Genomic DNA, 21517 nt, shown 5'->3' on the forward strand with positions numbered 1-21517 from the left:
TGGGGTCCCTTCCGGCCTGACACTCCCAGACACACCCAGAAACCCTTTACAGGCGTGACGAAACAGCTCACTTCTGCTTTCTTCCCCTTCCTGCCTCCGTGCAATGCTCAATGTCTGTGCTAGGTCCAGCGTCCCCGTCCCCGTCCCCGTCCCTCCTACAAACACCCATTCCCCGACTTCTCCTGCCCCCTCCTCCCACAGCCTACTTTGAGTGGACTCGCCACCACCAGCTGACTCTATCCCATGCCCCAAAGCCAGGTACCCTCAGCACCTCGAGAATAGCTGATTTCCTGCTGCTGCCGCCACCAGCGTCTGTAGATGCCCCTGTGGTTGCTCCGCTCTGGGGCTGGGCCGTGTGGCTGGTAATGTTCAGTATGGTGACGGGGGCTCCTCATATACGCCTCGCCCCAGCCCAGGGCCGACCGGCCATTACGCCTGGGAACTGCATGGGTGTGCCAGGGCGAGGGGCCTCTCTCCTTACCGGGCCCCGCTACCCGGAGGGGGTCGGACAGCAGGTTGCAGCCTGTTGGGCTGGCAGCACTCAGGCCACAGAGCTGCCACAGCCTCCAGCATCGCCGGACCCCTGCTGCTTGGGTCCCTTTCGACCCCTGACCTCTGACACTTGGCTCCCCTCCGACCCCTGACCTCTGACCCTTGGCTCCCCTCCGACCCCCGCCGCTCGAGTGACTTCTGACCCTTGTTGCTGGCTGGGCTCCAGTGACCTTTGACCTCTCACCTCCTGCCCGTTCACACCCTGCTGACCCGCACTTGACCTGTCGCCTGACACCCGCTGCCCGCCCCCCTCCCCCCTCTCGCGCGGGGGGTGGGGCCCGGCCCAGGCGCCTGGCGAGGCCACTTCCGGTGACGCGCGGCGCGGGCGCAGAGGCGCTTCCGCCCGGAGCGGGGCCGGCCGCTTCCGGGTTCCGGCCCGGAGCTGATATGGCGGCGGCGGCGGCGGCGGCGGGAGGCGGGGGAGCCGCGGGGTCCCCCCCGCGGACGGAGTGAGCAGCGGCCGGCCCGGCCCGGGCCCCGAGTCCGCGCAGGTGGGGCCCGAGCGGCGGGGCCCTGGCTGCACGGACGGGCCGGGCCGCGGGGGTGTCTGGGGGCCGCGGGGCGGGAAGGGGCCGCTGGGCTGTTCCCAGAGCCCCCGTGACGGGGGCGGGGCGGGCGGCTCCCCGCGGTGTCCGCTCCCCTGGCTCGTGTCTGGCACCGACTTCCAGCCCCGGCGCCCCCGCTCGCCCGTTCCCTGGCGCAGCCGCCGCTCCGCGCTAACCCCCTTGTCTCTGCTCGCCCGGCAGCTCCGCGTCCCTGGCAATGCCCTGCCCCGAGAGCGCCGCCCGCCCGCCCCCTAGATGAGTTCCGTCTCGCCTGCCTCGGTGCGCTACGTCGGCCAGGACGAGCTGCGCCACGCGGAGGGCAGGACGCTCTTTAGCCCCCGCGCGGGGAGCCAGGATGGGAGCTGCAACGGGCTGGTTCCCGGGGGGGCGCGGAGCGGCCAGCCCAGCGAACCCGACGAGGTGGACAAGATCAAGAGCAAGCTCCTCTCGGCCTGGAACAACGTGAAATACGGTGAGCGGCCTGGGCCCGACCTGGCTCAAGTGGGGCCCTGGGGGGAGAGCGGCCGGCGGCCTGCGGAGGTTCGCCGCTCAGTCAGCGCTCCTGGGATCTCGGCGGGGAAGGGAGTGGCCGGTTGTCGCTTGTCTGCGCTGGAATGTGCCTGCCCCGGAGCGTGCTGTCCTTGGCCCTTTGGTCTCTGGCCTGGGTTCCTTCAGCTGTGGCAGTGCAGGAGCCTGTCGCGCACCCCTTCTGGCCTGGCGTGGTGATGGATGGGAGCGGCTGTGTCGCTGTTGAAAAGCTGGGGTGTAGCGGTAGCAGCTGGGGGCAGCAGGCAGGTTGGTGCACTGTGATCGACCGGGGATGAGCAGTCTCTCCAGGGGGCCTACAGCTTCCTGGGGCTGTCTGGGTGCTGGCGCAAGCCTAAGCTGTTGAGTGAGCCAGCTCAGGGTGCCTGTAGGCACGCTGCCTGTGGGACGGACCCCCGGGAGCCTGGGCTCTAATTATGTTGGGACCCACAGGCTTTCCTCAGGCCACCCAGAACAGGGCCTGGGCGCAGGACAGGCAGTGAAACGCAATGGTCGTACAGCTCAGGCACAGCACAGTGGGGTGGTGAGGATCTGTCCGATGACTCTGCGGCCCTGGAGTGGCACTCAGCGTATCTTGCCCAGATATAGGGGACCCTGAGGAAATGGGGAGCTACAACAGGGGGAGTAGTGGCTGTACGTTGGCCCATCATTGCTGCTGTTTCTAGCCCAGGCGGGTTGGAGTCTTGTTCCTAGCAAGAAGCAGAAACCGTACACCATGGTGCCACGGCAGCAGAGGCCGGTTTCTCTTCCTGTAATTCGGTCAGTTCCAGCACAGCAAGAACTCTTCTGACTCAGTTGGAAGGCCCATGAGCCTCCCCCTCCTTCCCCTTTTCTGGCTCTCTCTCTGGTGGGACATCCAGGGCTGACCTCACACCGACCCTCCTCCTCCTGTGTGTGCCTGTTGTCTGCCTGCCACAGGCACTTTATCTTGCTGATAAACTTTGCATTATTCCTGCTGCATCAGCATGTCAGCAAAGGGCAGTTCTGCGTCCTGCACTCTGGGTCACAAGCTGACAGCTGGGAGAACATCTCAGCTCCTGAGGAATCCACTGCCTGCTTCTCCTGCCATGCCAGGGGATAATGCAGCCCTGTGAGAGGCTGGGATGGGAGCAGGACACGGGTTCCCGAGGCAGGCGGGTGCCACAGAGAGCTCCTGGTGGGCATGGCGTAGCTGCAGGTGAGCGGAGTGCAGGGCTCGACTGTGAGCTGGGGGCCTTCTGGCCCCATTGGCGTACACACACGCTCTCCGTGTCCTCACCCCGCCCATTGCCGTGCTTTCCAAGTGCTTCCCAGGCACACGTTACGCACAGGGCTCGTATGTCTGCCACCTGGGGTCTCCTGCCCTGGAGAGCAGCAGTCTGGCATGTCTGGGAGCAGTCCGGGTATTTTGACTGCGCTGGAGAAGGCAGGTCAGAGGAGGGCTCCTCGCTTGCGGAGCAGACAGCGGGGAGGTCTGCGGAGGCCCTTCCTTCGCAGGGGAGTTTGTCTCCTGCATAGCCAAGTGTAACCCTCAGGGCAGGGAGGTCTCCGGCACCTGAGAGCGCTCCCGGAACGCCGGACAAATGATCTCCGAGATCTCACGCCCTGGCCAGAGGGCTGAACTCCTTGTAGCTAAGGCGTCAGCCTGGGAAGCCAGGGCAGAAGGAAGCCACGGCCCTCGTCTCCCACCCCACATCTAGATCAGCGCTGCAGTGAAGGTGGCTGTGTCGAACAGCCTGCTGCCAGTGCTGCTCCTGTGATGTCACAGCCGCCCACAAAGGGAATTCCGAGGCACTGCCCCTTTCGCTTCCTCCCAAGGGCCAGAGCCAGTAGCTGGTGGCTGGGAGGGCCGTGGCCTGGTGAATGCAGGGGCTGCTGGAGCAGAGCATTCCCAGGGGAGCTGGCCAGAGCGCTGGTTCACGTCTCAGCAGCGAGGCCATGCGGCAGGAACGTCCATGTTCCTTGACCCGCTCGGGCTTTCTGTGCACTGGGGTGCTGCTTTGGCTCCTTTAAGTGGCATGCGGGTGGGCGCAGCTGCGGGGGCGGGGCTCCGTCAGGCAGCCTGGTCACACGGTGCCGAGGTGGAGGCTGGGCCCTTGTGGGACAGATGGAGTCAGGCCCGTGCCAGGGCATCGCGGCTTTGGGCACTGGCTGGCTCTGCGCCCGCTCTGTGGGAATGCTGCAGTGGGTTACCCGCGTGGGCTGCAGGGTTTGTCTGGGACACTCAGGCCCTGGGGATGGAGGAGGCTGCTCAGGTCTCTGCTTCTTCCCTCCCAGGGTGGGCTGTCAAGACCAAAACCAACTTCAGCAAACAGTCCCCCGCGTACCTCTTCGGCCACGTCTACCGCTTCGAGGTGGAGGGTGAGTCGCCGGCCCCCAGACCCAGAGCTGGGCGGGAAAGGGCGCGTTCGGCCAGTCCCGAGGAGGCGGCGGAAGCAGTTTGCTCTGGTGCTGCCAGAGGCAGCGGCTGCAGTCCCCTGGCTTGTGAGGATTCGGTTTGCAAATTGCCGTGCAGATCCCCTGCCCCGGCTGCCCCGGCAGCAGAAGGGAGCCCCCTGCAGTGCCCCAAACGGAACTGGCTCGGGGCCCCGTTCGGGGAGGGAGAGGGTGTGAACCTCACACCCAGCTCGGTGTGGGATCCCCAACACACACCCTGGCCCAGAACTCTGTCCTGGGTGTGGGGCTCGGCGCTGGCACGGTCCTTTTCTGTGTCACTGCCCCATCCCCAGGTTGAGTGGGGGGCCCCGGTGCATGTCTGACAGGTCCTGTGGCTCAGCCGCGTGCTGGCTCCCTGTCCCTGGGGCTGAGGAGCCCCTGCAGGGTGGGACAGCGCCCTCCTGCCCCGCCATGGCTGACCCAGCCGGGGGCTCTCCTGCAGAGGATGTGGAGCTGTTCCAGAAGGACTTTGCTTCCCGTGTCTGGTTCACCTACCGCCGGGAGTTCCAGCAGCTGGAGGGCACCCTGTGGACCACGGACTGCGGCTGGGGCTGCATGCTGCGCAGCGGGCAGATGATCCTGGCCCAGGGGCTGCTCGTGCATTTCCTCGGCAGGAGTGAGTAGTGGGGAGAGGCTGGCGGGGGCGCCTGGGAAATCCTGGCGGGCAGCTGGCCAGCACCCCCGAGGGCCGGGCTGGGCTGGGCTGGGTGGCGCATGGGAGGTTTCTAGGCGCTTCAGAGGTCGGGAGGTGGCGATGGGACCGTCTGCCTTGGGGGAGGGCTGGGGGCAGGACACCCCATGCTCAGCAAAGGCTGTAGGAATGAGGAGAGCAGCCAGCAGGGCTTGGGTCCCGTCGCCTGTCCTGCCCCTCCCCAGGGTCTGCTGCCCTTACAAAGGAGCTGGGTGTTTCTGGGGGAAACGGAGGCACCGGGGCGGGAACAGGAGCCTGCCTCCCGGGGCGGGGCAACGTATTTCCGGCAGGGGCTCCCTGAGGGATGTGCAGACCAAGGTCTGGCTCGGGGAGGGGGTTACTGAGGGCTCCATAGCCTCCAGGGAGGACCTGTGGGACCCATCACCTGTTCCTCTCCCATTGCTCTTAGACTGGACCTGGCCCAACGCCTTGTTCACCCCCAGCCTGGTGGAGGCAGAGCCCATGAAACCTGGCTCTCCCTCCCGTCCTGCTGGCACCAGCCTGCAGCTGCCTGCAGACAGAGGCCAGGTCCCCTGGGGGATCTGGGCCCTGCCACGCCCCTTGAGCCCGCAGGAGCTGGAGAAGGAGCACCAGCACCGCACCATCGTTTCCTGGTTCGCCGATCATCCGCGGGCGCCCTTCAGCATCCACAGGCTGGTGGAGCTCGGGAGGAGCTCAGGGAAGAAAGCCGGGGACTGGTACGGCCCCTCCATCACTGCCCACATAGTCAGGTGAGCAGCGCACAGCGCTGGGAACGGAATGGGTCCTCTCCCCCCTGCACAGACCTGCGGCCTGAGCGCTCCCCCCGTCAGGCCTGGGGTTCTCTGGGGCTGCTGGTGCCACTTCCCGGCTGAGAGCTGGGCCGGCCTATGGGGAGCTCGTCTCATCCCCTCCCTCCCTGCAGGAAAGCTGTCGAAGGCTGTTCACAAGCCGGTGGCCTGGCTGTCTACGTGGCTCAGGATTGCACCGGTGAGTGGCCCCAGCCCAGGGTGGGCGGCCTGTGGCCGGGCGCTCTGCCACAGCAAGGCTGGCGGTGCTCGGGTTTGTAGGTGTTGCGCCTAGGTCGGGCTGCCCCCCAGCCCCGCAGAAGAAGCCAGGCCCTCCTGGCGCTTGGGGTGGTGCTGGGCTGCCAGTGACTAACCCCTCCCCATCTGGTGCCCTGCTCAGTGTACAAGGGGGACGTGGTGAGGCTGATGTCTGGGAGCGACAGCCGGACCCTGCCGGATCCCGGTGCCCAGCAGAGAGCTGTCATCATCCTGGTGCCCATGCGCTTGGGTGGGGAGACCCTCAACCCCGTCTATGTGGACTGTGTGAAGGTAGGGTGGGGCTTGAGCAAGTGGGGGACCCCCATGGGGTGGGCGGCAGGACTGGTGCAGCAGCAGCAGTCGGCAGCTGTCCTGGCTTCTTGCCCAGCCCCCTTTACATTAGCATCTGCCTGTCCCAGTCGCCTCACTGCTCTCCAGGTGGGGAAACTGAGGCACAGAGTGGCTAAGGGACCGGCCTAGCTGCCACAAGAACTTGGTCAGATCTGGGAATTGATCCTGGGTCTCCCAAGGCCTATGCTGTCACCCTGCCCATCCTCCTCCTCAGTGCCTGCCTGGCAAGCTGCCCCCAACAGCCCAAGGTAGCAACCGCCTGAGGTCAGCCCTATCTCCCTGGAAGTCCCTGGGGATGCCCCCCGCCGGCTCCGTGGTGGTGAACAGCCCCTTGTCGAGCCATGTGGCCCCCTGTGCTGAGCCTGGGCAGGTTTGCGGCAGGGAGGGGCTACCAGGGAGACTCACCTGGCGTTGGTCTCCCCGCAGGAGCTTCTGAAGCTGGAGCTGTGCATTGGGATCATCGGCGGGAAGCCGAAGCACTCGCTGTACTTCGTGGGCTACCAAGGTGCGTGTCTGCAGCACGCTCAGGGCTGGCTGCAGAGCGAGAGCTGCTGGGCAACAGACGGGCTCTTCCTCTTGGCTGCACACGGCCGCAGCATTTTCCTCTGCCATGCCCGGGAGCTCCCCGGTTGCACGGGAGCTCCCTGCATGGCAAGGGGGGGTGGCAGCAGTGAATCCTGGGAGCTGTGGTCTGGCTGGGGAGCCTGGCCTGTAGCAGAGAAGGAGAAAGGGGGGGGCCCCGGAATGGCTGTGCTGGGGCTGGCGTGATCCCAGCTGCCGGAGGGTGGTGGTGCTGAGCCGCTTGTGCCTTCCAGATGACTTTCTGCTGTACCTGGACCCCCACTACTGCCAGCCCTTTGTGGACACCACCCAGGAGAGCTTCCCCCTGGAGGTCAGTGCCAGCCAGGGGCTGGGGGCAGCTCTTGCCGGGCCTGGCTCTGGAGTAACGCACCCCCCACCACTTCCTCTTCCAGTCCTTCCACTGCAGCTCGCCCCGCAAAATGGCCTTCAGCAAAATGGATCCCAGCTGCACCATCGGCTTCTATGCCCGCGACAGGCAGGAGCTGGACGTGCTGTGCGCAGAGCTGAGCAGGGTGAGGGGCCACAGTGGGCAGGGCCTCGTGCACTGGCGTGGGGGTCAGCTGGGGACTGGCCATGCTGGCACCTTCCTGGGACAAGCACCAGGTGGATTCTGGCTCCTGTCCTTAAAGGAGACTTGAGCTTATCTCAGTATCCAGCTCCTGCTGGGAGGGGACCACACAGGGCAGCTCTGTTCTGGTCCACACACACCCAGGCAGGTGTGGGCCGTGGCGCCGGGGGAGCTAACCTTTCCCTGCCCCACAGGTGCTGTTTGGGAGCGGGGCTGGGGTGTTTTGCCCCCTGACCCCACCTCTCCTCCCCCCATCCCCCAGGTGCTGAGCTCCTCGGCGACCAAGGAGAAGTACCCCATGTTCACGGTGGCGGAGGGCCACGCGCAGGAGCACGGCCTGGCTGAGCTGTGCTCTCGCTTCTCCCAGCAGACCGTGCAGCTCCCCAGGCGCAGCAAGGGCAAGAAGCCCAGCTCGGACGAGTTCGTCTTCCTGTGAGCAGGGGAGGCCACGCTCCTTATTTATTGCTATTTATAGACACGGGGTGGGGGCCCTGGCGCCCCCCCCCCACCACGTCGGAACACTGGCCCTCAGCAGCGACCCACAGCTGTGATTTTACACTGGAATTAAACACCCACAGACGGGGAAGGTGCCCTCAGCGAGGCCAGGCCTGTTACCCTGCGCTGGGTGCAGCCCCTCCGCAGCACCGGCCGGCCAGGCTGGGAGGAAGGGGTGTGTGCCCTAGGGGACCCCAGCCTGGCTCTGCAGGGAGCAGAGCCGCAGGCCTGGGGGCTTGGCTTTTGTCCCTGGCCCCTTTCTGCAGTTAGGGCTGGCACCAGCCTGAGTGGGCCTCGGCAGTGGAACTGAACCAGCTCCAGGGGCTGTGGCCCTGCAGGCCCCTGAAAGGGGGCTCACCACAGCCCAGCTGGCACAGCTCTGTGCAGCTAGGAGGGAGAGGGGCAGCTGCCCCGGGGCTGTTGGGGGGAGGGCAGCTCACAGCTGCTCGGTGGAGGGGCACGTGGGGCTCGAAAGCAGCACAGAGCACCTGGCTCCGCTGCCCCTAGCTCAAGGGTAGGGGGACGGAAGAGCTGGGGCGGCTGCTGGGTCAGGGGCCGGGGGGGAGGGCCATACTGCCTGTAGTAGAGGAGCGTGTGGTACTGCAGCTCTGGCAGCACCAGGCGGGAGCAGCTGGGCTGGCAGGAGGCTGGGGCGCAGCTTGTAGCCCAGGATGGCGACAGAGTCAGGCTGCCAAGGTCTCAGCTCCTCGGCCGTCTCCTCTGGCCCCACAGCCTCCGCGGCCAGGCAGGTCCTGCGGGTCTCCTGCAGCAGCTCCCCCGTCATGCGCTGGTAGCCGTAGCGTTCCACCCGGCACCACAGTGCGGCCTGGAAGTACCGGTAGAGCTGCCGTCCAGCCAGTTCCAGGCCCAGATGTGCCGGGCCAGCCCTGGGCTCAGGCCCTCCTCCTGTGCCCCCGGCGGGCGTTGAGCCAAACGTAGGCCAACTCGCCCAGGCCCAGGCCCAGCCCCAGCAGCTTGCGGGCCAGCAGCAGGGACTCATCGAAGTGCTCCGCAATGAGCACCAGGTGCAAGGTCTGGTTGAGCCGCTCCAGCTCCAGCTCCCACCAGCCGTCGCCCTCCTCCCGGCTGGCCTCCAGGCCCAGATCAAAGGCCATGGGGTTCCGGGCCCCAATTGCCCGCCTTGGCCGGGTCGTAGTAGCGCCTGGCGGCTGGCTGTGGCTGGCCAGGCCGCGGAAGGCGGGCGCGGCGCTGTGGTAGGAGGGGAAGGCGCGGACGGGGTCGCGCAGGATGGTGAGGTAGAGGCTGTCCGGGGGCCATGACCCGCCGTGCCTCGCCCTTGCCCAGCCACAGGCAGCTGAGCAGCAGGTGGCAGCGGGCAGCGCTGGGGGTAGGCGAACTGGTAGGTGTAGTGGGGGAGGCCACGGTGGGGCGGTGCCGCTCGCCCAGGCGGCAGAGGATGTTCTGCAGGGTGCTGCTGCCCATCTTGTGGGTCTTCAGGAAGACCAGGCTGGGCACGGGGTGGGCAGCAGCGCCTCACTGGGGCCGGGGCTCTCCCCCTCCCTGCGGCAGAGGAGGGGGCGGTGAGGGGGGTGATGGGCTGGAATGGGGTGCACTGGAGGTGAAAGGGAGAGGCCTCAGCTCCCCCCCGCCCCCAGCTCTGCCATTCCACAGCTCCCATGTGTGCTGGCCTGGGGCCCAGGCACCCTGCCCCCCCACCTGCAGGGCCTGGCCTAGTACAGCTGTGGCCATGGCACGCTATGGGGGTGGGCACCACCCCAACATGCTCAGGTGCAGTGGGCACCTGGCCCCATCGCTGGGCACCTTGGTCCTGCCCCAACACCTGGGTGGACAGGTGCCGGGGAGCAGCTGCCGCCCCCCCCCCCCCCCCCCTCTCAGATGCTGACCAAGTAGTGGTGGGGGGGTTGCATCCCTGGCCCCTGCAGGAGCTGGGCACCTAAGTACAGCCACAGTGAGCCTTGGTGCCCAGCCCTGCTCCACCCCCTCTGCCACATACCCCAGAGCCTCACCGCTTGCCTGCCAGCCAGAGAAGCAGCCCCAGGAGTCCTGCCAGCAGCAGCAGCACCCGGTGCCGCCACAGCCAAGCCCAGCGCACCAGGGCCATCACCCAGCACCTGCGGCAGCTGCCCCGGCCCAGCAAAGGGCTCAGCAGCACCCAGGGCTGCCTCATGTCACCCTGCTAAGGCGCTCAGGGGCTTAGCTGCAGCTGGGGGGGTGGGGTGGTGGCATGAGCTGGGAGGAAACAGCCATGGGCACCGGGACAGCCCTGGCCCCTGCTGTGCTGGTGGGGACACCACTGGCCCGGGTTAGCCAGGGCAAGGCTCCCCCTGTGCACGGGGGCTCTGGGCACTGCTGGTGAGCAATGAGCCAGAGCTGCCACCAGGGCCATGACTCCCCCAGGGAGCTGGACAAAGCAGGTTCTAGCCCTGCCCCCCTGCCAGACAAGTCTGCTCCCAAAAAACCAACCCAGACTGCAGCTGGGTTTGGTCTTCCTGGAGCTGCTGCTGGCGTCCCCCCCACCCCGCCCGCAGCCTGCAGGAGCCTCAGCTGCATGGGGCATTAGTAGGGTCCCTGGAGGACACCAGCCCCGTTAAGTCCTTAGCTTAAAGCCGAGGAGGGGGCGGCCCGCCAGGCACAGCTCTGCTGGGTCCCAGGGGCGGCAAGCAGGGGCCAGGGCACTGCAGCCAGGCAGGGAGCACAGGCCTGGGGCTGAGGTTTATTTCAGAATCAAGTGTGAAAAAAGGGAACAAGGCCACCTGCAGCTGCAGGGGAAACTGAGGCAGACTGGGACCCGCTAGGGGCAGGGAGGGCAGAGAAGGACCCCAGCTGCTGGGTGGCACAAGGCACGGCTGGGCCCAGGGAAATCACTCCCCTGCCCCGTGACTGCCCAGGCCTTCAGCCCCGCGGGGAGCTCAGGCCTGGGTGGCTCTGCCCATGGGGCCGCGGCAGCTGGGCACCTGGGCCTGCTGCGGCCGCTTGCTGGTACGGCGGCGGAGCTGGCGGTAGCGCAGGCGCCGGGGGTTGAGCCCATAGGCCTGGAGCCGCTGCCCGGTGAATTTCCACCCACCCACCCGCACCTTGGCCCCCCGCAGCAGCCCCTTCCGCCCCCGCCCTGCCTGGGGGCCAGGGGCTGCCTTCCCCTGCAGGGGTGGGGGCTGCTCCGGCGGGGGCAGGGTGGAGCTGAGGGTAGCTGTCCTGGGCCCCTCCTCCTGCTCGGGCTCTGCCAGGCTGGCACCAGGTGGCTCCTGCTCCTGCAGCTGCTGCTTCACCTTGTCCCGACGCTTCTTCCCCAGCTTAGGCTGTGGCGTGTCCCCGGCCGCCTCCTCCGCCCTGCGGGACAAGGAGAGGGACGGGTGGGGGTCAGGGACTGCGCCCTCCTCTGCGAGGCCTGAGCACCCCGCCACGCCCCAGAGAGCCCAGGGCTCCTGCCCTCCGGCTTTCAGCCCTGCCTGCCTCTTGGGGCAGAGGAGCTCCCTGTGCCCCATGGGAACAGCCCCTGTGATGGAGTGAGGGATACCTGTGTGTGTATGAGGGGCTCACAGAGGGTAACCCTGACGACCAGGTAACACCTTTGTACTGCAGACAGAGGAGGAGGTGGAGCCTGAGGGGTTTGAATTGGAACTGGGAGTTGGGAGCAGTGAGTCTGGGCTGGGAGGGAGAGAGACCAAGGAGGGGGCCAGGCCCCGGCTCTGGGGGCCCCTCAGGGCCTCCTCTCCCCAGCATGGATGGGACTGGCTGTCTCTGCCGGCTGCACTGACTCCTCTGTACGACACTGTGTCCTGTCAGCTAATGAACCCGCTGTTCTCCTGCCGAGTGAGAGTCACTCCTGCCTGCAGATGGGTGCAGAGCCTAGGGGACCCCCAAACCCCATCACACCCCCGTCCTAGGCGCAGGGCCCCCCCCCCCCCGCCCTGCCCTGGGGCACCGAACAGCCCAGCAAGCTGGGGGGGAAGGTGGCTCCTGCAGAGCAGCCTCAGTTCTGAAATCAGCAACCCCCAGCCCTCCTACGAGCCCAGGACAGGCCAACCAGCACCCGCGGGTGGGCCAAGTTCCCACAGCCTGGGGGGAGTGTGGTGGACCCAGGCTGGGCCAGGCCCCAGGAACATACACAGCCGAGAGGGACTTGAGGATCTGCTGCTTCTTGCTGGTGTTCTGCGCCTTGCGGGCGTAGGCAGCTTTGTCCTGGAGCTCCTCCTTCTCCGACCTGCAGAGAAACATGGGCCGGGGCCAGGGGCGTCAGACACTGACCCACAGAGAGGGACCCAGGGGTCACCCTCGGAGGCCTCTAGCTGGAGAAAAAGAGCCGAGATCCAGAGAACCAGGTGGGCAACAGCCGAGGATAAGGCAGCAATGCTACAGAGAGGGAAACTGAGGCACAGAGCTGAGCACGGAACCCAGGAGTCCTGGCTCCCAGCCTTCTCTGCCCACTAGACCCCCCCTGCCCCCAGAGCTGGGACAGAACTCCTGCAAGCTGCTCCCCAGCGCTGCAGGGGGGTTCTGGGTGACGCCAAGTCCCATTTGAAGCCCCCCTTGTTCTCTGGCTGGGCCAGAGGCCTGGGAACCCCTGCGGCCGAACCCTTCGGCCACCCCCTCACCTGTACATGCAGGTCTTGCGCAGCGAACACCAGCGGTTCAGCTCCTTGTCGTCCGCAGCCAGGATCTGAATGGGAACGAGAGCGGGGTCAGGGTTCATGACCCATGCGGGGCAGGAATCCCCCAGGGGCCCTCAATGGGGATCAGCACTAACCCCATCCCAGGAGTGCGGACCAGGCCTGGCTCCATAACGGGAAACTGAGGCACACACAGGGCAGAGCTTGAGCACGAACCCAGGAGTCCTGGCTCCCAGCCACCCGCCCTCTGGCCGCTAGATCCCACTCCCCTCCCACAGCCAGGCCAGAAGCCAGGCCAGGTCCCCAAGTGCCAGGAGAGTGCAGGGTGGGGGTGGGCACCTCGTCCGTGCTGAGGCCGAAGTCGCAGGGCACCACGCTGCGGTACTTGAAGCGACAGGGCAAGTCGCCAATCAGGTCCTCATAGTCCAGCCGGTAATACTCATCCAGGTACTGCTCGAAGGAACCTGCCGCTGGGGGCGGGGGAGTACTCAGCTCAGCTCAGCACCCCCAGTCCAGCTGCCTCCCCCAGCCACAGGGGGCCCCTGGGGGCACACACTGGTGGGCACCAGGGCAGGCCAGAGCCTGACCTAACGACACCATCACCAGGGCCAAAGGAGGGTGCCAGGAACGTGGAGCCCGCTGGCCTGGGAACAGCTAGGGGTACCCCCCACCCTTCTCAGCAGGGTCAAAGGGGGTGATGTGGGGGTCCCCCCCACCAGGGGCAATGGGGGGCTCCCTTCCCGTCACCCCCTCACCAGGGTCAAAGGGGGCAATGTGGGGCTCCGCTCCTCACCAGGGTCAAAGGGGGGCTTCTCCTGCTCCACAGCCTCCACAAACCGCATCTTGCACCGCCTCTTCCCCAGCAGTGTGGGCGCCTCCTTCTGCCGCTTGCCAGGGGGGCCCAGCTGCACGTGGGGGTCGTAATCCGCGTCCATCTAGGGGACAGACCAGCCCCGGGGAGCCTGTCACAGCCGGCTCAGCCCCGACCCCGACCGGCCTTGCTGGCTCCCAGGACAGCGCCCCCTGCTGGCGACACCCATTGCTTCCACCAGCGTCATGAGTTCGGTGGGGCCTCAGTTCCCTCTGCCCTGGGGACGCACCACAAAGTCAGGGTCCTCGCAGTGTGGCTCGTAGCTCCCCACATCCTCCGCCTCCTCCGGCCACTCGCCCCCCTCCGTGGCCCGGCCGCTCCAGCTGTCCCAGTTCCAGCCATCTGCAGCCAGAAGGGAAGGAGACGGTTTCTTCTCAGCCAAGTCCCATGCCTGCTGCCCCTCCCCACCCGCAGCTGCGAGCCAGGGCCAGGATCACCTGGCCACCACGAGGCAGCCACCTCTGGGCTGCGGCACCGCGGCTGATTTTAACAGCAGTGCCTGCAGGATCTGGGGGCATGTGAAAGGGACTCAGTTGTGGTGTCCCCCACTTCCCTCTGCCGCAGAACATGGGGGAGCCAGATGGGCTCCGAGCGCGCACAAAGAGAGCCTCATTTGCCTATGCAAATTCACCCCCCCCAAGCAATCCGCCTGGCTTGTCTGAACGGCGGGGGGGTGTCCGCTCCCTCATCCACCTACCATCCACGCCCTCCTCTTCCTCGAACTGCGGCTTCTCCTCCTCCTCAGCCCCATAATACTCGGCCCCAAAGAACTTCTGTGGGGCAGGGAAGAGCCAATGAGCAGCTGGTCACAGGGGGCAGGATCCCCCCACCCCTGCCCCGGGGCTTTGGGGCAAGGAATCCCAGCCTAGCTGGGCTGAGCCGAGGGGCACATCGGAGCATGGCGGGACCCCTCTGTCCCCAGAGAAGAGTGCCATGCCCCACGCCAGTGACCCACAGAGGAGCTGAGCCAGGCCTGGGGCATGGGCCCTGGGCCGGACATGAGACATTAACCCCTTGAAGCTCAGCGGGTGTGGCAAGGCCACAACTTTACAGGGCCCCACAGGGAGAGGGAGGGAGTCTGTGTCCCATGGCGGGGAGGCAGGTCCATGCTGCAGGGCCGGGAGGTGCCAGGCCCCCCGGGGTGGGAGGAGGCCGCACCGCGGGCCGGGAGGTGCCAAGCAGGTCTAGGCTTCCCGGCGCCCCGCACCTGCATGAGGCGGTCGTGCTCAGCTGGGTCGAAGGCCCCCTCCAGCACCTCCTCCCCGAAGCCCACGGCCGCGTTGCCCGTCGCCTCCCGCAGCTTCTCCAGCTTGGCCAGGATCTCCTGGCGCTTCAGGTTCTTCAGCTGCTTCAGCTCCTCCTGCTTCCGGGCTCTCTCCTGGGTTGCCGGGGGGACAACATGACACTGGTGGTTGCTCTGGGACAGACCAGGCAGGCGAGGACACCCCTCCCCGCTCTCACTCCCAGCTCCGGAGTCCCGTCTCTAACGCCTGAGAGACGCCGTGGCTGAAGGAACCAGCCTGGGAGGTGCCATGACTCCAAGGCTAAAGAGCAGAGACCGGAGCCGGGACAGAACCCAGGCGTCCTGGCTCCCAGCGACCACCCCCCATCCACTAGCCCCCACTGCTCTGCCAGAGTGGGGGACAGAACCCAGGCGTCCTGGCTCCCAGCGACCACCCCCCATCCACTAGCCCCCACTGCTCTGCCAGAGTGGGGGACAGAACCCAGGCGTCCTGGATCCCAGCTCCCCAACACTAATCACTAGTCCCTACTGCTCTGCCAGAGTCAGGGCAGAAGCCACAGGACAGCCAGATCCCTGCCCCCTGTTCACTCGGCTCTGTGACTGAGGCTGCCCCCGACCTGCAGCCCCTTCAGCCCCTCCCTCCCAAAGGGGGCATCACACCTTCCTCTTCCGCTCCCTGATCTCCTCGCGCTTCTCCTTGCGCCGCTCGTCCTTCCTGCGCACCGAGCTGGCGATGGTCCGGGGGTACGTCCGCACCTGGGGGGGACACGGCGCCCGTCTCAGCGCCAGACCACTCGGGAGGGGCCCAGCCTAGACTCCCCATCACCCCCACCCCGCATGGGGTCAGCTAGGCAAGGCGCTCCCAGCACTGCAACCCCCAACCTCATGCCAGCCGCACGGGGCGGGAAAAGCATCTGTGCTGGGCTCTGCCCCCCGCAGGCCTGATCAGCTGCCCCCGGCCCCGGGCTCACCTCCTCCACCATGGGGACACAGTGGGGGGGCTTGGTGCCCAGGGAGCTGCTTCCCCACTGTGGGGGGGGGGGGGGCAGGAAACGGGGGGTGCCCAGGGAGCTGCTTCCCCACTGCGGGGTGGGGCGGCTCCCCTTACCAGCTGCGCGTCAGGCTCCTCAAAGCGGAAGTTGTACTTGCGCTCAAAGTCTTCCTGCTTCTTAAGGAAGAGCTCGCCCTCGTCCGAGGAGTCCCCCAGCCGCAGGGGGCTGGCAGCCCCAGGGCTCCTGGGGAGACAACAGGGCCATCGGAGAGGCTCCTAGGGCTGCTGGCGCCGGGGAGCGAACCCCAACGATGGGATCTAAGACCCAGCCGCAGCAGCAGCCACCTGCATGTGGCCCAGCTGCAGCCACCGAGGGGGCGGTTTAATTTGGGGACCCAGCCAAGGGGCCCCCCAACGACTCCACCCCCCCCCCCGCATGTTCCACTCTGCCAGGACAAGTGCCCCCGCTGGCAGCCATCACCCCCACTAGGTGGCACTGCCTGCTTGCCCGTATGCTGATTTCAATGCCAGCCCCCTGCCCCTGCCCCACAGCAGCTGAGCCCCTCCCATCCGGTTCCAGGGGCCTCTCCTCTTGCATAACCTCCCCCCCCCCGGCTCCTGCTCCGATTGGGTGGGGTGGCCACACACCCCCAGGACTGGCCAGTGGGAGGGGAGGCCGGGCACACCTGGTTGGATGAGGCTGCAGGTGGGTGGCCGCTGGGGCGGAGCTGCCCACCTGGAGGCGCTGCTGTGTGGAACTGTGATTCTGGAGGTCCAACCTCATCGCGATCTGCCTGAGAGCCAGGCCAGGCCCCTGACTAACAGCCTGGGCGGCTCATGAGCTGGCTCCTGGGTGGGGGATCCCTTTCCCCCAGGGGCAGGAAAGGCAGAGGGCATGAACGCTGCTCCCCGGCTGCACCCACCCCACTTGCCTTCCCTCTTCCTCTTCCTCCTCCTCTTCCTCCTCCTGGTAGCCCCTGTTCAGGACGTAGTCACGCAGGAAGCGCTCCCCGGGGTCCAGCCTGGGGTTGCTCCAGTACTCCTTCAGCGGGGCCTGCGGGAGAGCAAACCGCAGAACTCAGGGCCACGTGCCAGTGAGCGGCCCTGGACGGCTGTGCAGGAAACCGGCTCCTCCCACTTCGGGTGGGGAGGGACGTCCCCCAGGGCAGGCCATGGGTGCCACTCCCGGTGGAGGCGGGATGCCAGGGCAGATGGGCCCCTGGCCTGAGAGGAGCAGATCTGACCCACCCTGCACCTGTCACAGGCCGCGGGGCTCTGCAATCCCAGGGGGTTGCTCAGCTGAGGTCAGGTGGGTGGCACCAAAGCCTGAGAAGGGGCAGAGTGCCAGGAGGGACCAGCAGGTGCCCCCGCCTGTGGGCTGCGGCTGCAGCGCCAGGGCCCTGGATGAAGACAGGTGTCAGGCCAGGGGCTGGCGGGCACAGGGGCAGTTTGGGTTTGTGCTGTGGACTCTGCTCGCCCACCCGAAGGGGGCGATTTGGAGCACCGGCAGAACAACTTGTGCAGGCTCTGGGCCCAGCTCTGCGCCATCCCCTCGCACGGGCAGCCGGGGCAGGTCCCGGAGACAGCAGCCCAGCACCGCAGCCCTGCCCTGGGCTCGGGGGTCTGAAACAGGGGCCAGCCTACCAGGTCCTCCAGCTGCTGGTCCAGGGGCAAGTCCTGCCCTTTGAGCCAGCTGATGTAATCCTCCTCCTCGCGCGCCTGGCGGGGAGACGAGCAGAGACCCCATCAGAGCCCCGGATGCCTGCTCAGCTTCCCGCAGCCCGGCCACCCGCCCAGCAGGAGGTGCCATGCCAAGAGCCCAGCCTAGGGGGCCAGGCCCCCAACAGCATCCCCCCAGCTCAGCCGTCTGACCCCACCGCTACCCCAGAACAGGGAACCTCTGCCCAGAGCTCCCCAACTGGGCCCCCAATCTCCCCCCGGCCAGCCACCGACCTTCTCCTCCGTGCTCTTCGTCCGCTTCCGCAGCAGGGCCGAGCCACCCTCCCCCGCGCTCTCCTCCCCGTCGCTGTCTGCCACAAAGGGCCGGAAGCTGCCAGGACAGGACGCCTCGGGGTCAGAACCCCCGGGACCCACCACCACCACCACCAGTCCCAGGCTCCCCCCGGCTTACAGCCCATCCCACTGCTCCCCCCACAGGCCCCTGGGTCAGGTGGGTCCTGCAGGGACTCCGCCATTCATCCACACTGCGCACTGGGAGATGCAGCGTCACCAAGAGCAGGGCTGGCCCAGGGACAGGCTGCCGGGCATTGGCCGTCACCGTCTCTGCTCTGGCGAAAGAGGGAAGCCTCCAGAGGACGGTGCCTAACTCCCTTGGGGGGCCAGAGATAATGCCGACCCTGGCTCACAGAGCTCCCACTGGACCAGGGAGAGGAGTCTGGCAAGTGACACCACTGGCAGCTGCCGAGCCCATCCATCTCCCAGCAGACCCAGGGCCCCACGCCCCTCCCTCCCCCTCACCTCTCCTTGATGCGCTTCTGCTCCTCGACGTAGCTCTGGGAGGCGATTCTCTGCACAGCAAGGAAAACAGGGTAAACTTGGCACCTGTCTCCATACTCCCAGAGGGATTCCTCACCCAGCATTGAGAGGCAGCCACCTCTGGGGTGAGTGTGGAGGCCACATATACAGGGATCCCTCCCCCCTGCACTGAGATGCAGCCACATCTGGGGTGAGGCCCAGCAGCCTTTCAACAGCTAGGCTGCACCAGTACAGGACAAGACTGCCCCACTGATGCTGCTGAGGTTTAAGAAGGCAGAACAGGCTCTGTAGGGAAGACCCCAACACCTCCTCCCCACCCTCCAAGTGGAGAACTCACCCCCCCGCCTCTCCCAGCCCCTCCCCACCTGCTGCCTTTCAGCGGCCGCCTCCTCATCCTCCACATCCTCCTCGTATTTGCTGGAAGAAGAGGAAAACTGGTTCTTTGGCTGCTCCAGGCCCTGCACCGTCTCGGCCTCTGTCAGACTGGGGCCTGGCACTCGATGCCGGCTACTGTGACAAAGCCCCGGCTGCCGGCAGCAGGGCCCCTTGAACTCTGCACCGCCCTTTCAGCCACAGGGCAACCAGTCCTGGCCTTCAGGCTAGTGGCCAGAAGGCTGCAGAGGGAGGCCAACCCCTCATCTGCGGTGTCCTCAACACACTGCTGAAACCTGAAGCTCTGCAGCGAGCCAGTGTAATCCAGCCGCAGGCGTCACAGCCGTAGCCAGTCACTAGCAGGGGTCCCCGGCTCACATGGGCCAGAAATCCTCACAGTTTGCCCCCCACCCCGCTCCAACCTGAGTCTAAAGTACCACAGATTGGCCACTGCTACAGTCGAGACCCCAGCTGGTGCAAATCAGAGCTCAGAGCTGGGACAAAGGATTCTCCATCCAGATCTGTGGCTATGGGTTTTGCTCACTTAAATGAGCCTTAAAGTCTATGAAATCATCCCCCACCCAGGTCCGCCCTGGCCCTGCTCCTTACCCTTCCTTCTCCAGAATCACTTTTCTCTCGTAATCCTTCAAGTACAGGGGCTTTTCCTTCTTCTTGGGGGTCGGCGCTTCCCTTCTGCTTTCTGATGAGGAATCTGACAAGGACAGAGGCACAGCCTGAATCAACACAGGGAGCGCTGCTGGGGGGAAATGCAACTGGTGTCCTGCAGGCTGGGAAGGGTGGTCATAGAGGCACAGGCAGCCAAGGAGGGGTCCTACTGGGGTCCACTGGCCAGGCTGGGGGAAGGAGAAAGAGGTACCAAGAACAGCAGGTCGCACTGAGGCAGTGGTTCCTCCAGTAGGACCACACACTGGAAGGGAGGGGAGAGGTTACCTCCTTGGCTGTGGAAGATGACATCTTTCTGGTAGATCCTGGGGTCCTTGGTTTTCAGCAGAGCCAGAGCACGGTAGAAATCCCTGTCCTGCTGGGGATCCAGCTCCTGCCAGGGCCAGCAGGTTAGTCAACAGCAACCCACACCTCTTCCCTGGGGGTCTGTGTCTAACACTGATCTCACCCCCCAAGGCACTAGCCCCACAGGACATGGGGGAAACTGAGGCACAGAACTAGCACCAGGGACAGAAGCTGGGAGGAATCCTGCTCCCCGGCCCCTTGCTCTGACCCACTAGCTCTCACTCCCATCCCACAGGTGGGGACAGAACCTCACAGCCCTATTCCCAAGCCACTCCCCGTCCTCAGGCCCCTTGAGACCCCAATCTCCATCCCACACTCACCACATCATCCTCACTCTCCTCAGATTCGGAGCTGGACTCTTCCCCAGCCTCCGCGTCGGCCCCATAGCGGTCCTGCACTGAGGGTCGGCAAACGGTAGTGGGGTTAGCAGGGAGCAGGGGTCTGGGGGTACGGACACGGCTCTCCCCCAGGCAGCCAACTCGCGCCCAACTCCTAACACCCGGCCAACCCCACACGCCCAGTCGCTCCTCCGGGACGGGGAAGGGGCACAGTCGGGGTCTCGGGCACATGGTGGGGGCCTATTGGAGGAATAGGGGGCAGCCCCTGACAAGGGGGGCACGAACCGTGTCATGCAACGGGGGGCAGACCCCCCCAGGGGGCTTTCCAGGCCGGGATCGGGGACCTCAGGTACCCCCTCTTGGAGCCCCGCCCCCGTATCAGGCCCCGCCCTCGCTCACACCGCTGCAGCTCCTCCCGCCGTCGGTAGCGCCCGTAGCGGGCCGCGAAGGCCGCGTTGATTTTCAGCTCCGGCTCCGGCATCGCCCTCGCTCACCACGTGGGCGGCGACGGCACTTCCGGGTCGGGCCAGCATGTGGGCGGGCCAAGGGGGCGGGGCACCGAGCCAGGGGCTCCGCCAATCCCGACCTGCTACGGCTGACCCCCCCCCCCCCGCCCCAATTTAAAGGGACTGCAGCAACCGGTAGGTATCACCCGCACAGACTCCCCCTTCCCTTATCGGGGCCTCCCAGTTTACCTCTTCCTTTTTATCGTGCCCCCCACTTCCTCCTGACTCCCCCAACCGCACACCCCAGAAGCACTCTGCCCATGTCCCCAAGTCCCAGCTCACAGCCCCCCGGTGATCCCACCCCCAGGCACTCCTTAGCGAACCCCTTTATTCCAGGCAGTTCTCTGACTCTTACTCTGGTAGCACCCAAGTGCAAATATCAACCCAGCAGGTAGAGCAGAGCTACTGCTCCCACCGCACAAATGGGGCAACTGAGGCCCAGCCCCCAAAGGGGTTTAGGCCCCTAATTTTCATTCATACAAACAGTAGTCCGGAACATAAATACATTCAATGATTTGGGCCTCACTACCTGCTTGGGGCAGCTGATGCTCAGTGGTACCCACTGCTGGGAAAGAGGTGCACCATTCGGGTTGGCCCCACAGCAAGCTCCAGGCTCTGGGATGCAGCAAACACAGAACCAAGCGGCCTAGGAGGAGAGAGCTGCAGCTGGGAAAAGCCTCCAGCACCAGTAATCTCCTCTCCCAGCTGCTGGCACCTGGCACAGGCAGGATGTTGTGAAATGGGCCCAGCTGAGCACAGGGCTTTTGCTTTTGCTTTTACAAGTGGCTGGTGGTGGCGGCGGCGGCTGCAGCAGCCGCCAGCTAGCTAGCTCCCCTTTGTCCTTCTCTCAGCCCCGGGAGGCTGGGCTGCCCCCCGCCCCCACCCTGACAGCAGGCACCCATCTAGCGTTGCCAAACGCTGGCTGGCTTCCTTCCTTCTGCTGCTGTGTCACTGGGGCCACACCCAGAGGCTGGGTCAGGCCGTGGGGACAGCCTGTCCGATAAAGCCCTAAGAGCGTCACCCCTTGTGCAAAGGAAACCTGCGGAGACCCAGCCAAGTCTGGGAATCGAAACAGGCCGAGGAGCTCAGCACCAGGGCAGCTCCTGCTTCCCCCAGACAGGTGCCTACCGCAGCATCTGAGCCAGGACAGCCCGCCTCCCTTGCAACAGGTGCCTCCAGGCCAGCAGTTCCCCTTTTCCACCAGGCCCTAGGGGGCAGGGGAAGGTACCAGGTCAGCATCCTGGGCGTGGCTGGGGAACACAGACCCCAGCACTGCATATACCATCTAAGATAGTGCTGCATTCCCAGCCAC

The 21517-nt window shown here is 66.1% G+C and overlaps 3 protein-coding genes across 7 annotated transcripts; 1 reads left to right on the forward strand and 2 right to left on the reverse strand.

Moving 5' to 3' along the window:
* Positions 1 to 902: 902 nt before the first annotated feature.
* Positions 903 to 8054, forward strand: ATG4D (autophagy related 4D cysteine peptidase). 3 transcript variants are annotated; one of them, XM_074979865.1, is made up of 11 exons: positions 903 to 1001; positions 1299 to 1569; positions 3900 to 3983; positions 4501 to 4674; positions 5159 to 5480; positions 5654 to 5718; positions 5917 to 6065; positions 6552 to 6630; positions 6941 to 7017; positions 7100 to 7219; positions 7538 to 8041. In XM_074979865.1, the coding sequence occupies exons 2-11, from the start codon at positions 1353 to 1355 to the stop codon at positions 7709 to 7711; spliced, it is 1461 nt and encodes a 486-aa protein (XP_074835966.1). In that variant the 5' UTR covers positions 903 to 1001; positions 1299 to 1352; the 3' UTR covers positions 7712 to 8041. The 3 variants fall into 3 exon arrangements, with proteins under 3 accessions (XP_074835966.1, XP_074835965.1, XP_074835967.1); XM_074979864.1 differs by having other exon boundaries at positions 911 to 1043; positions 7538 to 8040; XM_074979866.1 differs by lacking the exon at positions 7100 to 7219 and having other exon boundaries at positions 911 to 1043; positions 7538 to 8054.
* Positions 8055 to 8206: 152 nt separating this feature from the next.
* LOC142003426 (galactose-3-O-sulfotransferase 3-like) lies at positions 8207 to 9213 on the reverse strand. The gene is made up of 4 exons (XM_074980384.1): positions 9129 to 9213; positions 8750 to 9085; positions 8412 to 8676; positions 8207 to 8273 (listed from the first exon to the last, which is right to left on the reverse strand). Exons 1-4 carry the CDS (start codon positions 9211 to 9213, stop codon positions 8207 to 8209), a joined length of 753 nt encoding a protein of 250 aa, XP_074836485.1.
* A 1232-nt stretch (positions 9214 to 10445) lies between these two features.
* KRI1 (KRI1 homolog) lies at positions 10446 to 20218 on the reverse strand. 3 transcript variants are annotated; one of them, XM_074979863.1, is made up of 19 exons: positions 20099 to 20218; positions 19682 to 19758; positions 19284 to 19389; positions 18942 to 19044; positions 18326 to 18377; positions 17943 to 17992; positions 17418 to 17514; positions 17109 to 17183; positions 16397 to 16518; positions 15582 to 15708; positions 15134 to 15229; positions 14438 to 14608; positions 13928 to 14003; positions 13460 to 13572; positions 13153 to 13294; positions 12699 to 12829; positions 12345 to 12409; positions 11858 to 11953; positions 10446 to 11079 (listed from the first exon to the last, which is right to left on the reverse strand). In XM_074979863.1, the coding sequence occupies exons 1-19, from the start codon at positions 20178 to 20180 to the stop codon at positions 10662 to 10664; spliced, it is 2199 nt and encodes a 732-aa protein (XP_074835964.1). In that variant the 5' UTR covers positions 20181 to 20218; the 3' UTR covers positions 10446 to 10661. The 3 variants fall into 3 exon arrangements, with proteins under 3 accessions (XP_074835964.1, XP_074835963.1, XP_074835962.1); XM_074979862.1 differs by having other exon boundaries at positions 12699 to 12823; positions 16388 to 16518; XM_074979861.1 differs by having other exon boundaries at positions 16388 to 16518.
* Positions 20219 to 21517: the final 1299 nt, after the last annotated feature.

Source organism: Carettochelys insculpta, chromosome 29 (genome assembly GCF_033958435.1).
Source record: "Carettochelys insculpta isolate YL-2023 chromosome 29, ASM3395843v1, whole genome shotgun sequence".
Taxonomy (NCBI): Eukaryota; Metazoa; Chordata; order Testudines; family Carettochelyidae; genus Carettochelys; species Carettochelys insculpta.

Bases quoted from the DNA above. Each gene is read 5' to 3' on its own strand.
- LOC142003426 (XM_074980384.1), bottom strand. From the start codon at position 9,213: ATGGGCAGCAGCACCCTGCAGAACATCCTCTGCCGCCTGGGCGAGCGG. The intron at 8,677-8,749 runs GCAAGCTGCTGG...CCGGGGGCACAG, and splicing joins TGAGTCCCTGCTGCTGGCCC to GAGGAGGGCCTGAGCCCAGG. The intron at 8,274-8,411 runs GCCAGCCCAGCT...CCCTTGAGCTAG, and splicing joins AAGCTGCGCCCCAGCCTCCT to GGGCAGCGGAGCCAGGTGCT.
- KRI1 (XM_074979861.1), bottom strand. From the start codon at position 20,180: ATGCCGGAGCCGGAGCTGAAAATCAACGCGGCCTTCGCGGCCCGCTAC. The intron at 19,045-19,283 runs GTAACCTCTCCC...TGTCCTTGTCAG, and splicing joins CATCTTCCACAGCCAAGGAG to ATTCCTCATCAGAAAGCAGA. The intron at 16,519-17,108 runs GTAGGCTGGCCC...GCTCTCCCGCAG, and splicing joins ACCAGCAGCTGGAGGACCTG to GCCCCGCTGAAGGAGTACTG.
- ATG4D (XM_074979865.1), top strand. From the start codon at position 1,353: ATGAGTTCCGTCTCGCCTGCCTCGGTGCGCTACGTCGGCCAGGACGAG. The intron at 3,984-4,500 runs GTGAGTCGCCGG...GCTCTCCTGCAG, and splicing joins CTACCGCTTCGAGGTGGAGG to AGGATGTGGAGCTGTTCCAG. The intron at 6,066-6,551 runs GTAGGGTGGGGC...GTCTCCCCGCAG, and splicing joins TCTATGTGGACTGTGTGAAG to GAGCTTCTGAAGCTGGAGCT.